At 48.5% G+C, this 15,120-nt stretch overlaps 1 protein-coding gene across 4 annotated transcripts in view; it reads right to left on the bottom strand.

Annotated features, from left to right (window-relative positions):
• SMOC1 (SPARC related modular calcium binding 1) overlaps positions 1 to 15,120 on the bottom strand; it is a 148,269-nt gene that overhangs the window by 52,882 nt on the left and 80,267 nt on the right. For all 4 annotated transcript variants that reach the window (XM_021099408.1, XM_021099410.1, XM_021099409.1 and 1 more), the window contains exons 4-5: positions 5,879 to 5,978; positions 3,323 to 3,370 (exon numbers count right to left, since the gene is read on the bottom strand). In XM_021099408.1, the coding sequence (XP_020955067.1) occupies positions 3,323 to 3,370; positions 5,879 to 5,978 (148 nt within the window). The remainder of the gene's footprint in view (positions 1 to 3,322; positions 3,371 to 5,878; positions 5,979 to 15,120) is intronic.

The raw sequence follows: 15,120 nt of genomic DNA, 5'->3' as shown, positions 1-15,120 counted from the left end.
CCTCCCGCCCCTCAAAACACCCACATGCCCCCTCCATCTCTCTCCAAGGGTGAGGACCAGGACCGAAGGAGCAGGAGGGAGCGGTGGCAGGATGGGAGTGGCCCAGATCAATGGATATTTGAAACTCAAACACATGGCCCGGGACCTACCCTGCATGTGTTAATTACCACACATGTGCCCATAAAGGAGTCCCTGAAACACAAGGGGCCCAAAGAACAGAGTGGGGCAAGGACATTCCAAGGGATTAAGTAAATAGTCTGAAGTTCTGACCCTCCTCCCGCCACGGAGCACGTGTGCCTGGGTAAGATAACCAGGCCTCCCTCCCTCCCTCCTTCCCCCACTTCGCCCCTCGGGCCCCGCACCTGTGGACCCAGGGGCGGGAGCAACCCAGACCTCCTTGCTGGCCCAGACAGCTGTGACCTGCTCCCGCCTGGCCTCTCTCCCTCTTCCCTGCTTCCCGCTATCTATCTCCCTGAGCCTCCCCCTTCTCCCTTCCCGCTTGGCCATTCTCCTCCGATCCTTTGGGGGCCTGATTCCTGGCTGGCAACCAGACCCTCCATCGCACAATACGCCTTTTCATTTCTCCCAGGCAGAGAGAACCGATCCCTCCAAGCCCTGTCCGTGGAGCGTGTTGAAAAAGGCAAGAGGGTGGGGAAGGCAGGGGCAGGGCCCGCTGCTCCCCTGCCACCCCCACACACACCACCCCCAGGCCCCCGGCCTCACCTCCTTTCTGGCAGTGCTCCTCGCTCCCAGCCTAGCACCCCTCCTGCAGGTCTCAGGCTGTGAGCGGCCGCCCTAGGGAGATGCCTTCTCTGAGACCCCACATGTGGGCACCAGCTCAGACAAGGGGCCTTTTGTCCACCCACCTGCTGCCCTCCGGAGCACATTCCATTCTTAAGTGGCAGCTGAAAGAGGGACCTCGGCGGGGCCGACACAGGATATTACGAACGCCCTCTCGCACCCTGTCCCCATTCAAACCCCAGCTTCCTGGGCAGGTGTGGCTTCAGGTGGCCTTTCCTACAGGTGGCCCAAACCTGCTTTTCACGGCACTGCCCACGGGAGACAAAGAGAAAGAGATTCAGCACCTATGCAGATCCCCCGAAGTAGAAGGAAGAAAGGCCACGGGGCAAAAATGAAGGGTTCGGGGGCCAGTGGGCCCTAGCATCTCCCCCACCCTCTCCCACCCTCCCCCACCCCTCTGGGCCTTTGCACCAAAAAGGAAGCTTCTGCAGAACCATCTGGGAAGAGATGCACCAAGGTAAGGGAGCAGCGAGCTGGGAACTGCTGGCAACTCATTCCCTGTGACCAGGCTTCAGACTCGTCCCCCGCTCCCCACATCGTCCCTGGAGGAGTCAGTCCCCCACCCCCGCCCTCTTCCAACTGGATCAGCAAGAGCCCACCCTGACCGCAGGTCCGGTTCTCACTGTTAGCCACAGGGTCCAAAGCCACAACAACCTGGAAAGTACAGCCGGCAAGTACTTCTCTATGCAGCATAAGAACCCAAATCCTTGGGCTGGCCTTTCTCGGTGCTTCACTCAACATCACAAACTCAGTTCCCTTTGATGGGGAAAGTCTGGGTGGTCCGTTTTGCATGATTGCTCTTTTTTTTTCCTACCCCCAGACCTCATGCCCAGGAATAAGGGCAATGCTCCTGACGACTTAAGTTGCGACAAGCAAAGCTGAAGGCAGCTCGCTTTTCCGATCCCAGTAAATTAGAGGCAGACACATGGCACTCACAGTGTGGATGATTTCAGGTCCTTGCAGAAAGAAGCATTCCTCTCCTCTCCGGCCTTCCCACCAACACTCACGGCTGTCTCCTCCTGTGCTGGGAAGGGCCTGGAAAGGCACTTGCTCCCTTCTTTTTACCCACTTACTCGGTCCTGCTAGCAGGAAAGGGAGCAGCCCTTCAGGTCCCTTGCTCCACGGTTTCTAGTTGGCAGTGGTATCAACCAAGCTCCACTTCCACATCTTCTTGGAGCACCTGCCTGCAGGGAGAGCAGGTTCTCCAGACTCTCAGCTCCTGCATCAGGCAGGGTGACTTGGCCTCTTCCGGTTCCCACAGAATAAGGACCTGGGACAAGGTCCAAGGCTTCGTCTTGGTCTCCCTGTGACCACAGGCGTAGGACAAGCCCGTGTGCCTCACACTGATCCTCGGAGATCCAGCTCTCCACATGGATTCTTATGAGTGGGAAGTTCCCAAAACCCAGATTCAGGTGGGAAGCCTCAAACACAGCCAAGGTCTCCTGTCTGGGTTTTACCCAAGAGCCAAGAAAGGGGATTCTGGAGTGCTTGCCCATGCGATAAAATTGACACCTGTTTCCCATGCAACTACTAGCTCTCTATGTGTCTGCCGTCTTGGAGGTAAGAAGCAGTGAATCTTAGTGTCTCCCACACTGGAGAGCATGGTCAGCATACCCCAGGGACCCATTCCTCAGGGTGGCTGGGCCACTAAACAGCATTCAGACAAATGCCCCAGTGGGGGCCAGCTGGGTAATCTGCAGGGCCCAGAGCAAAATGAGAACATAAAGGCTCCTGTTCAAAAAGCAGGGGAAAAGTGCTATGGAAGACACTCAAATATAAAATCTGGTCCTCTCTTCCACAGCCTATCTCTTGACTTGTCATGGTGTTTTTTACTTGGCCATTTAACATGCTAGGTGATGAAAAATGAAAACTTGAAGCGTACTATGGAAGCCCCGTAGCCTGCATCACGAAAGTTATCTGTCAGGGAGGCCTCAGCAGGTACTCATAGTACACCTGTCTCTTCCGCTCACACACGTGCTGCACTGCATTGTCCTGGACTGTGCTTACAAAACCCAAGTTCAATGGCAAAATAATTAAGAATTTCAAGGCAACAGCTGCACAGGTTGCCAAGCCCACGAACCATCCCAGTCTTAGTGAAGGGGATCTGGATGTGCTAGAACCACTATCAAGGGGAATCAGTGAGGGGAAACATACTTAGATGGGTTTCCAAAATAAAAGAATCAGGGCAGACCTACTTTTGTTGTTGTCCTTTTCTGTTTAATGCTGGCTCTCCTGGTAATTGATTGACAGCTTTCCAGGAACCAAGTGTCTCAGGGTCCCTGCCAGCTCTGTGCACTGCACTTGCTCATCCCTCTCCGAAATTCTGGGAGCTTGGTCCCTGCCACCCTATGCGCCTTACTTGCCGCCGGGGCTTCTGGGAGGAAACACAGACTAAGAAGGGGGGATATTCTGCAGGGCACTTTTTAGCTCTAACCCCAGGGTCCTTCTATCTTGTCTAAGAATGCCTGCTTGGACTGGCTTTAGAGGCGAACATTTAGATAAAGCGTGAAACTCCACTCACCTTTCCTTCCTGAGTTACCCTGGCTCACGGGCTTATCGGTGACCGAACCTTGGGTGAGAGGAGAAACAAAAATACAGACGTTCAGAAGGCATCGCGGTTGGTTTCTTTCAAAGAGTTGGTAAAGCCTGATGTTACGAGCATATGGTTATGTATATACACATATTGTATACACAGCTAGGAACATTATATACAAAGCGAGTGCGTACATACATGTGAGTGGGGTTTGTTTAACATCAATGTCACTGATATCACAGCACTGTTGAGATGAACCATGATTTCCAGGCACCCTGGCAAGAGTTTTTGACCAGATTTTTACAAAATTCCACATCCACATAACTCTTTTGTTGAACATTCCAGGGACGGCCCTTCGCCTCCACTGCCCACCACCTCCATGCTCTGAGCCATAGCCAGCCAGCAGGGCCAACTGAAAAGAAAACCCCTCTCTCTGCAGATGCATTGATTGACATCCCTTGCTGGTTAGGGCAGGAAATCGGCGATTTTCCATCTGCATTAAGTAGAAAATTGTTGGCCCAATTGTACTGAATGGGCCGCAACAGTCTGAGGCATGGAAACAATTTTCTAGACGCAGCATGTTCCTCAAAGGAGGGGGTGGGGGGCTTAGCCAGACGTGCTGCCCGGCGTGTGCTAGGAAGCCACGCGCCCCGTCAGCCGGGCCTGATCCGCCGCACCTGCCTTCTCCATGAAGCCCAACCCCGACCCGCGCAGGGCACCGCCAGCGCCCATGCAGGAGGGCACATGCGGAGATCCCCAGGACAAAAGAGAAGAGATCCATCCCGACCCACAGCCTGCCCCTTCTCCATAGACTAGCTTTGCGAGAATTCAATTATATTACCCAGCCTGACTTGTTTCTAGCACAGTTGTTTGCTTTAGATGAAACTTTCCAGGTCATGTGCAAAGAGGGCTCATTCCGGCCCCTCCCCACCCCAACCCCAATTAAGGTTTCCAGTTTCCATGTAAACCACAAATAAAGTAAACTTTCCTTTTTGGCCTGCAAATTTTGGTTTCCTAATGTGGATCCTTACCACCCTTTCCACTTGCTTTCCCCCTTATATAGCAGGGCCGGTCAAAAAATGAATACATTCAGTGAGAAAAGAAGAAAAAAAAAATGTTAGGATAGCTGGACTACTAGCCTTTGGAATTTCCCATAGGTTTAAGAACAATGTTTTATACTTTGCTTGTGCTTAAAAATTACAAATAAGTAAATAAATAAAATCTCATATAGACAGATTACAGAGAAATATGAAGCAGCTGGTGGATGGGATAGGCTTTTTTTTTTTTTTCTCAAAGTGGGCTGAGCTGCACAGTGAATTAAAGGGGAGACTCCCCAGTGCCTTTTACCAGCTGAATGGAAAGGGGAAGCTTGGGGCTTGTGAAAATCCTTAATGAACAATCTAATGAACGGAATCCAAGAGCAAAATTTCTCTATGCCTGTAACAATGGAAGTAGGAATGACTTCATTTTTGCTCTGGACTCACCCAGAGGGTCACTGTGAAGCAGTAGTTCCCTAACTTGTCTCATCATCAGAACCACACGAGAAGCTCCATAAACATGTAGACATCTAGTCTCTCTCCAGACCTTCTGGATCAGAATATTTAAGGAGAAGCCTCGGTGCCTGGGTTCTTTTTAACCCCCCAGGCACTGCTGATGACGGCCAGATCTGAGGGCCACTGTTGTGAACGTTCTCCATCACCCTACATTACGTTGCTCAGGGGTGGCAAACACACAGCGACCGAGGCGACCACCCTCCTCTCCTGCACCCACAAAAGACATCACTAATTGACCGTCACAGCCTTTGATGTTGAACTCCTCCGAGGTCTCGAAATCCACCTCAGTAAAATGCTCCCAGGGCTACCAGCCACCAGAGCACACAAGCTAAAAACGTCTATGCCATGCTCTAAGTTATAGCTGATGCTTGAGAAAAGAGCATTGAACCAGAAACCTAAACTCAAAATAAAGAAACAGGAGTTCCCGTTGTGGCTCAGTGGTTAATGAACCCAACCAGCATCCATGAGGATGGGGGTTCGATCCCTGGCCTCGCTCAGTGGGTTAAGGATCTGGTGTTGTCGTGAGTTGGGGTGTAGGTCACAGACACTGCTCGGATCCTGTGTCACTGTGGCTGTGGTGTAGGCCAGCGGCTACAGCTCCAATTAGACCCCTAGCCTGGGAACCTCCATGTGCTGCGGGTGTGGCCCTAAAAATAACAAAAAGACAAAAGAAGGAAGGAAGGAAGGAAGGAAAGAAGGAAGGAAGGAAAGAAAAAGAAAGAGAGAAAGAGAGAAAGAGAGAGACAGAGGGAGGGAGGGAGGAAGGAAGAAAGAGAAAAAAAGAAAAAGAAAGAAAGAAATGCACATGGGCATATATTGACCCTATCAACCGACAACAGAGCAAGTATGTTTGGGTGGTATCCTACCTGACCCAGAAGAGGGCTCATAATTGCCACCAATCTTTCAAAGGTTCCCCCCACCAAGATATAGAAGACCAGCCAATGGGTCTCATTCCAACCCTTTTCTTTCTTCCTGCCCTTCCCGACAGTACCTGAACATACAGGAGTTTTATTCTGCACAGAAGAGCCGCTGATGGGCTTCCCATCCGGGGTGACACACCAGCAGTACCCCGTGTATGTGTGGCACTGCACCTGTTCAGGGAAGTGGTAAGGGGAAAAGAACCATAAGACTTGGGTCATCGTCTCAACCGTCACCTCCCACCCCTTTCAAGGCATCCCCAGCATGGCAGAGAGGTCCCTCCACCCCCCGCCCCTGCAGCCCTCCCCGAGTGTCCCAACATTGACTGTGTTTTCTGTGAGACTCCTGGGCACAACCACAGCAATGTCGCTACTGTTTCCTCATGATGTTCGGTGCTTAACCTCTTCTGCCTTACTTGGATACATCCAGGTGTATCCCCCTCACCTGTAAAAAAAAAATTCTGATTGGTGAATTAATTTGGGAAGTACAAGGGGGGATGTCAGCACTGCAGGTTGGCGGGACCCTTCTTTACAAGTAGAGATAAATGGCAGGTCTCTGGAATATAGCTTTTCCTGGCATCCACTCCCAGGGCAGCCTGCCTCTTCATCATGTGGCTCTTCTGAGAGAAGGGCACATGTGAAAGGGCTCAGGGGAGAACAAGGTCCCTGTGCCCAAAGATTCTAGTTCTCAATGCCCTGCAGCACCTCTGTGCAAGCTCCCCCAAGCTTCTGTGCCCCAGCTTCCCACTGCCTGGGAATAGTAAATAAAAATGAGGCTTTTGGCTTCATCCCAGGGAATTCTTCTTTCTTTTTCAAAAACGATATCACTCTGTCTACCTGTTCCCCTCGCCCCCCACCATCCTCTCCACACACCTTCTACCTGGAGCTCCTAAACACAAATCATCACGCCCCTGCTTAAAACTTCAGTGCCTTGCCAATGGACTCAGGATGAGGAGGATGCCAATTTGCACAAGCTTGGGGGCCCCGTGATCTGCCCCCTCCCTATTCCTGCAGCTTCATTTTTGCCTCCAGTCTCCACACACACACACCCTCCATCCCAGCCATAAGGAACGCTTTGAGGCTCACAGACACATCCTGGTGTTTCACGATTCTGAGCCTTTGTTTGCTCCAACCAGTCACTCTGCCAAGAATACTATCCTCAACCCATCCCCACCCCCTCCCAACCCCCCTGTATGCCCACCCCCCTCACCAGACACCTTATCCCTAAAGTGGTCCCAGCCTCCCCACCTCCTCTCTCTCCTTCCTCTGACCCTCCATACACCCTGGTTCCCCAAATTCAGAGCCCCTATTACAGTGAGCTTAACTGCTGATCTGTCTAGTCTATCTGCCCCATTAGACTGTGACCCCCCCAAGGCAAGGCACTGCATATTGGTTATTTCTATATTCCAAGCATCTGGCACAAGGCCTGACATTTCTTGTAGGCATTTGATGAGTTGAATACATGTGTGAATTATCCTATTTCCTGAATTCTTGGTCTCCATCCATTATAAAAATGTAATATCAATTTAAATGGCCCCATCACATTAAATGTAGGCCTCAAGAATTACAAGACGTGTGCCAACGGCACAGGCATTAAAGCGTGGGGAGAAGGTGGCTCTTGGGATCAAGGACATATTGGAATGGAAGAGAGACAGTAAGAGCATACCAATTGAGGGGCGAGGGACACAAGGGGTACAGAGGCGAAGGAGCCATCTGACAGCCTGGGTAAAATCCAGAAGTTATCGATAGGGCCGAAAAGCTCTTGTGTGGGTATCAAACACTGTAATTCTCTCCAAGACTAGTTTCACTAGAGACCTGCCCACAGAAAGCAGGATAAGAAGAAGATGGAGGGCATCTTGTTCCTACCAGCGGGATGACTGTGTACAGATGAGCCACCCACCTCTCCCGTCCATGCAGGGAAATTCTATCCAATGCCGCTACCCCAGGGCCATGTTTCCTTCCCACGTCACTGCATGGAGACAACCCATAAACCGCACAGGTACGGCGCTACCCCAGATGCTCACCCAAGATCAATGTCCCTAGGTGGGTTAAGTGCTACCTCCTGAGATAGCCTAATAGTGAGATGGAAAGAAACCTAGACAGACCTGGGTTTGAATCCTGATTTAAAGCCCATCTATAAGCTGGGGATTCAAAGCCCAGCTATAAGCTGGGGATAACAGTGCCAAACCTGGAGGGCAATGGCAAGGAAAACAGCGTGAGTCCAGAGCCTGGACCTGGGGTGGTGGCCGGATACAGGGTGGCTGTGGCAATGCCTGTGCGTGGCTGTGTCAGAAACACCTGGCCAGCCAGCCTTCTCGCCAGCCAGAGCTCCCCCGGGGACCTCCAGAGGCTTGGATTGAAGCACTGCTGGAAACTTGGAGCACACCCCTTCCGATCCTGTCCGGCCTGCAGGGAATGGCTCTGAGAAATGATTCCTTGCCAGGGGCAGCATTTTAATGGGGCCTGGCTGGCTGCTTCTTCCTCCCTGGCCAATAATCACCTCTAGGGAAGCCTGTCCCCAGGGACCACCGGCCACGATGACTCACTCCCAGGCCCCTTGGCTCCTGTGGCCAAGGCCAGTCTCCCTTTCAGTGAGGATGTTACCCGCCAGGTCCAGGTCCAGCCACCAAGGCTGCATCTTTGGTGCAGGGCTGCAGGCAAAGGCTGCATGGAGTGCCCCCTCCTCCTGGGCATGCAGAGTCCCAGCCAGGCTGCTGGGGACAGAACCACAGGCATGAGGGAGAGACTGAGGCCAAAGCTTTGTTTCAGGGGATAGAACCTGACCTTGGGGCTCAGTGGGTCCCAGGGGCCACAAGCTCACTGAGCGCCCATTGTGTCCGTATGGTCACACAGAGGCTGCCTCCCGGCCCCCAGCCAGGCCTACAGGCCCAAACACAGCACCTTTCTCCCCCGGGGGCCTTGGCATTTTCCTCAGACCAGGCTCCAAGGAACAGACTCCAGATGACAAAATCCTCAGGCTGAAAGCTGCTTCCAAATCCTGCAGAGTTTTATAACCAGAATCAAACGAAAGATTGTTGCCATGTTCCTCTGAGGCTTGGAGCACATGGTTATGGGCACACCTGCCACAGGTGTGCTGCGGGGGAGGGGACAGGGGTGCACAAAAGAAGACCCAGAGGACCAAGCAGGGTCTCAGCCTGCAGGAAGTGCCCAGCCAGCTCACTTCTCTTTGCTGAAAGGGCCCTCCGTGAACCGACCCTTGGTTCTCAATTGAGAGGGGGTTTCAAACTTGTCTTGAAGAGTTTGCAAGGTACCTTCTTGATGAAAAAGAAGTTATGTGGAGACAGAAAGCAATGGTCATGGAGTCAGACTGAAGCCTGACTTCCTTAACTAACCAGTTCCATGACTTCATGTTAAGGGAACCATGGAACTTTCCAATCCTCTACAGGCTTGCAGAGATTCATAATCCAACCAAGCTTCAGACTGTCATGTCTATTTTAAAAGGAGAGATAATAATACCTACCTCACTCAGTTGCTGGGAGGATTAAGCTAGATAATATAAATAAAGCTCTTAGCTCACATGGTGAATCCCCAGTGAAACTTAGCTATTTATTTTTATTATCATTATGTTATTTTTTAGCCAACTATCTGTACACAGCCAGAGTCTCTGATGGAAACTAAAGAACATTCTATTCTGACCAGTCCCAGGGGTAGGGGTGCTCTGAAATCAGCAAAAAGTGTGAAAAAGTTTGAGTACAGGAAGGGGAAGTTTGTTTTCATAAAGAAACGGCTCTATTACTGTCAGAGGAGAAAAGTCAGGCTGTAAATTCTATAGAATTAGTGGTTTATATCTACTTGATCAAGAGGTAGAATCTACCTAGTTTTGCCTCCTCCCTGACAAAGTACTTATTCTTTTAAATTAATAAGTAATCCCCTTTGTTCTACCTCCTCCACACACACACCCGCCTCAAATTAATCAACTCTCGGACTTAATTTATGGGAGAAGCATGGGCCAAGAGGAACTGACAAAATAATTGGCCACTTCTAGTATCTAGCATCTAGTGTAGTTTTCCAACCTCAGGGTTGTTCGAGCCACAAAGGTACAGATACAGACCGTGGCGTTTGTTCCTATCCCACTCCGGAACATCCTGGGAAGGCTGAAATGTCAACTGATGGGTCTTTCTTATGACAAAAAGTGTTTATACATCACCCTACATGAGGGTACTCTCTGCTTATGCTGGAACTAGACTGTGGAATATAACTGGTACTCCTAGAAGGTGCTTTAAAACAGTGTGTTCTCAGGTAGGTAAATTTCATCACTGACTCATATACTTAAATATTTTTGGCAAGAATCCTTTTGTATAAACAGCCCAGTAGTGTACTTCAGGTCAACCTCTGTCCAAATTCAGACAAATCTGAAGTTATTTTAAGGCCATTACATTAGCCCAACTTGTGGACAACCTGGAAGAACGTGGGAGGCTACACCCCCAGAAAGTCCAGTTGAGTGACTGATGAGCAGAGAAGACCAGAGCAAACATCTGCTCACAGGGTAAAGCCAACAGAGGACTGAACGGGAGGGCAGCACGAGGCAGCACGAGAGAATTCTGTCTTGAAACAAAGAACACGCAGGTGGCGTGCTCCAGGTGGAAAGCACTGCCTTCCGCCTTTACAAGGACTTTTCTTTCTTTTCAGTAAATTGTAGTTGATTTACAACGTTGTGCTGATACAATAACTTCTCCATCACCCCCATGACTGATGGGTTATCTCATTTGGGCCTCAACTCAACCCAGTGAGGCTTTTATAGGAGAGGTATGGGGAAATGGAGAAAAGCTTAGAAATTACCATCTAACCCAAACATTGTACAAATGAGGAAACCAAGGCTCCAAGACAAGAGAGGCAGCATGATGGATGACCAGTCCCTAGTTCTGGCAGATGGGGGAGCCCCCCAGGCCTGGAAGGGAGATTGAGAAAGGCATGGGTCCCAGTGCTGGTGTCTTAGGGAAATGACTGGGTGTCTGTGTCTTGGAATTCTCTGGCCGATGGAACTCTTTTGGGGGAGAGGAGAAGGGATAAATACTCAAATCAAGACTCTTTTGCTCCTTGAGTGAGAGGCTATTTTTGGAGTAGTTTGGACAATAGCATGGGGACCTTTGCCATGCCCCTCTGCTGGTCTGCTTTCCTCTGGCTGTTCTTGCAGGGCTTCTCTGACAGGGGTTGGACCTCACATGCCCAAGTGGCTTCTCTGTTGTTAGAATTTTGCTGCCTTTCCTCCCAAGGGCCCCCTACTTCCCTAGGAGACCAGTCTCCCCTGCATGTGCCCACTTTCTTTCTCCTGGAACATGAAGTTGCTATTCCCCCACCTTTATATCTGTCACTTTGATACAGTGATGAATACAGTCAGTGCCTATGGGTGTGACTAGGAATGACTGGGGATGAAGGGGCTCTCTAGCCAAGTAACTGTGGAAAAATTGGGTCTAATAAAATTAAAAGATTTCTTGACTGCAGGACTTCTAAGAGCCTTAAATCAGCTCTAAGAGGAAGATATCATTTGCAGCAATTCCTCAACTCATTTAACTGTGGGACCATCCCTTAACTTTGTATGGTTGAAACCAAATCCCCTTAAAACTGTGTTTCCCTGCTGAGTTTATGAATAACATCTCCATCTAAAACATTATTCCCTGTCTTGTCCCACCCCACTGCCCCCCTCAGGATTGAGGAGTATCAAAGAAATCAAAGGACTGAAACTGAGCAGGACCTGTGGGGCCCTTCTGGGTACCAAAGCCTATTTCTTCTTTTATACGTTAAACTTTGTATAAAACTACACTAAACTAAAAGCTTTAGTCTCCTAGGACTTCCCTGAAGTCCAAAGAGCAGACTCAAGCAGTTACTAATTAGGGAAGTAAGGGAGTACAGAAACAAATGAAAAGCAGTCAAGCAGGAAAAGTAATGATAGCTTAAACAATAGTTCAATGATTGTAAAATAGAGTCCCAGTTTCTCCTCAAGGGATATACATAATAATCTGACGCAAATCCTTGAGTTGTCCTGTGGAAACTAAGAACCCCCCCTGCCCAAGTGGAGGATGGTGATTACAAGCTGAACACAAGCATATGGACCCCAGATTGGTTGGAACCAGAAGGTTGATGATTCAGATTCTTAAAATATCACCCTGTTACTTCACCACTGACTGATTAGAAGAAAGTCCACAAGCTACAATGCCTATCCCAAATGTTACCTTTAAAAACCCTTCCCTGCAAGTCATCAGGGAGTTCAGGTCCTTTGAGCATGAGCTGCCCATTCTCCTTGCTTGGCACCCTTCAATAAACGCTATACTTTCCTTCACCACCACCTGGCATCAGTAGACTGACCTTGCTGTGCTGTCTGTGAGCAGACTAAAGTTTGATTCAGTAACACAGGGAGCATCCAGGGTAGTACTAGTGTTCTCTGAAACATGCTATTTTTTTAAAAAGGCATATTATGAAGGGCAGAGCCTTGTTAGATTTCTCTGCTTTTCCCAGTCATACTTTCTTACTATCCAGGTATCAGGCTTTCATTTGGTTTACTCTTCTTGAAACAATTACCTCCTTTTCTCATGCTTTCTCATGCTCTATTAAGAAATCCAGCTTGAACTGCCTCAGACCTTCATTGACAACTAGGATCCTCCTAACACGCATGGCACCTTCTATCCTGTAGCTTCATCCTCACCACCCCACCACCATTTTTCTTGTACTTCTTTTGTAAAATCGAAAATGTGAACCATATGCATGGGGACAGGCTTGATTCACCATGCTTAGAAGCCACTACCAAACTTGTAATGAAATGACTACTATCATGTACAGGAATATTTCCTAGTGGGAAAAAGTTGAACTAAAAGCAGAAGGCTATTTCTCTAAATCTCCTTGGCAATGGGAGTATGAACCTTTCTTTTTTCTTTATAATCAGCCAGCTGCTCCAGGTCAGTTAAAAGGCTCTTTGGACTAAGGTAATGCCCAGTGACAGTTAAGCATCTTGCTGTTGGTCCACCTGATAACTTTGTTTCAGGGCAGTATTTTCAGCTGTACCATTTTCCTTTTGTCTGCATTCCCCAGAGGACCTCCAAGAAGTGTTCTTCCATGGGTTCCATGTGTCCTGGCTGGGTGACTGAGTCTCCACATCACCTGAGGTGGCCACCAGATCTTCCTGGAAGCTCCCTCTCCATCAGAAGCTGTAGGAGAACATTGCTTACTGGAGGCATGATTAGATTCACCTGGACAGCTTACTAAAACAGACTGCTGGGCCTCACCCACAGAGTCTCTGGATTCATGAGGTCTGGGGTCAGCTGTAGAATATGCATTTCTAACAAGTTCCCCTGTGGACTAGGGACCATACTCTAAGAACCACTGTTGTTTGTTTTGGTTTTTGACAATTTTACAAATTTTTAAAAATTATAGTTGATTTACAATGTTCTGTTCATTTCTGCTGTACAGCAAAGTCACCCAGTTTTACACATATATATATGTATATATACATATATATACACATTCTTTTTTCTTGTATTATCTTCTATCACATTTTATCACAAGTGACGGTATATAGTTTCCTGTACTATACAGCAGACCTCATTGCTTATCTATTCTAAATGTAATAGTTTACATCTATTGCATCTACTAACTCCAAACTCCCAGTCCATCTCACTCCTCCCTCCCCCCTTTGGCAAACACAAGTCTCCAAGAACCACTGATTTAAAGGTCGCTTCATCACTCCATCCTCTCAGGCATGTATCACTGAAATACAAGTACTCTTCAAGGTGGAAATTTGGGAGCAAGGGGCTTTGGGACAATACTTCTTTCCAAAGTTTTTCTGTTCCAGTTGTTCTGATGACATGTGGTCTTTTAATTCACGGATCTAGTGATTGTAGCATTAAATCTTCTGGATGATTTCACACATGGAAGAACATTTGATTGCAGTGGGAAGAGCGGGGGAGAAGAGAGGGATGGTGTAATCCTTTTGGTCTGGCTCACATGAGCTGTTTTTCCTTCAGTTTAGAAGAGGTTATCCCGCAAATGTTCCCCCTCCTCTTTAGTCAGGTTTGGCTGAGATGCAACAGGATGCAGGAGGGAAAACACGGCTTTGGCAGCCAAATGACCTGGGTTTAAATACTGCCTCTGCTACTAGCTATGTGACTTTGGTAACATCCTTTAACTTCTCTGAGCCTATTTATGAAATAAGGCTAATGATGCGCACCTTGAAGGTTACTGAGAAGACAAAATGAGACAAGATACATAAAGCGTCTAAAACAGAGTATGGGCATAGAGTATGCACTCAGCACAGGCTGCTTTCATCCTTTTCCTCTTCCCTTTTGCAGGGATGTAGGTTGTAGCTTCAAAGCACTGCTATTCCTGTTGGCCATAGATATCATCTCCTGCTCTGTGCCAAGCCTAGGGAGGACTGTCTGCTGGGGGAGGAGGGATTTTCCTTTTACAGCATTTACTTCATCCTCCAGAATTTAATGGAGACAATCCAAGGAAGGAAGAAAACCCCTCAATTTCAAATTCTCCCAAGTGTGGATGTCCTTACTATGTTTTAACGAGTTGATTATGACATGGTTGCCGATGTGATAGCAGCAGTAGTGTTTTGAGAACGAGAGAGCATCCCATTCTTCTGCAAGCTGGTTATGACCACATCTGAAATATCGTGTCCAGTCTAGAGAAGGACCTTGGCAGACTGAATTCAGAGGAAAGACGCCAGGAGGAAAGCAAAACATAAATCTCTATGATACGGGAATGAGTGACAGAACAAGATTTTTGCCAGGGCAACAAGAAATATTTGTTGGCTATAAGAAAGGATTTCACAAGGACATAATGGTGTCTGTTTTAAGATCTTTCTGTGGAAACCGGGATTTCTGTGGATTCTGTTAAGTCCCATAAGCTAGGATGGAGGTCATCTGTTGGAAATGACAATTTCAAGTCAACGTAGAGAAGGATTTTCCAACTAAATTGTTCCCCAAATGCACTACACTGTCATTGGTGGTAACAAGCTTCCCATCTTTGGTGGCAATCAAGCAGAAGATAGATAACAGCTTGGTGAGTGGTTGTAAGTGGATCCTGAGCCCTGGGCAGGGAGAGGGAGGAGAAAATGAACCAGATACCTATGCCTCTGGGGCCTTCTCTGACCCCCCCACCCCCAGTTCTGTGATTCTACAACTGTGACCTAAGTTGTACTTTCACTGCTTAGGTGTAGTGTGGGAATTTATAAACTAGTACCTGTCGAGGTCAGGATCACTTTTCCAAATATGTGATGAAGGACATGTTTTGTGTTTTCCAAAAAGTGAGAACACCATCCCCCAACACACACACGAATGTATTTTAAAAACCTGAGGGT

Source organism: Sus scrofa, chromosome 7 (assembly GCF_000003025.6).
Source record: "Sus scrofa isolate TJ Tabasco breed Duroc chromosome 7, Sscrofa11.1, whole genome shotgun sequence".
NCBI lineage: Eukaryota > Metazoa > Chordata > Mammalia > Artiodactyla > Suidae > Sus > Sus scrofa.
Note: the sequence above shows the minus strand (reverse complement) of the source record. Positions and strands in the feature narration are given on the sequence as shown.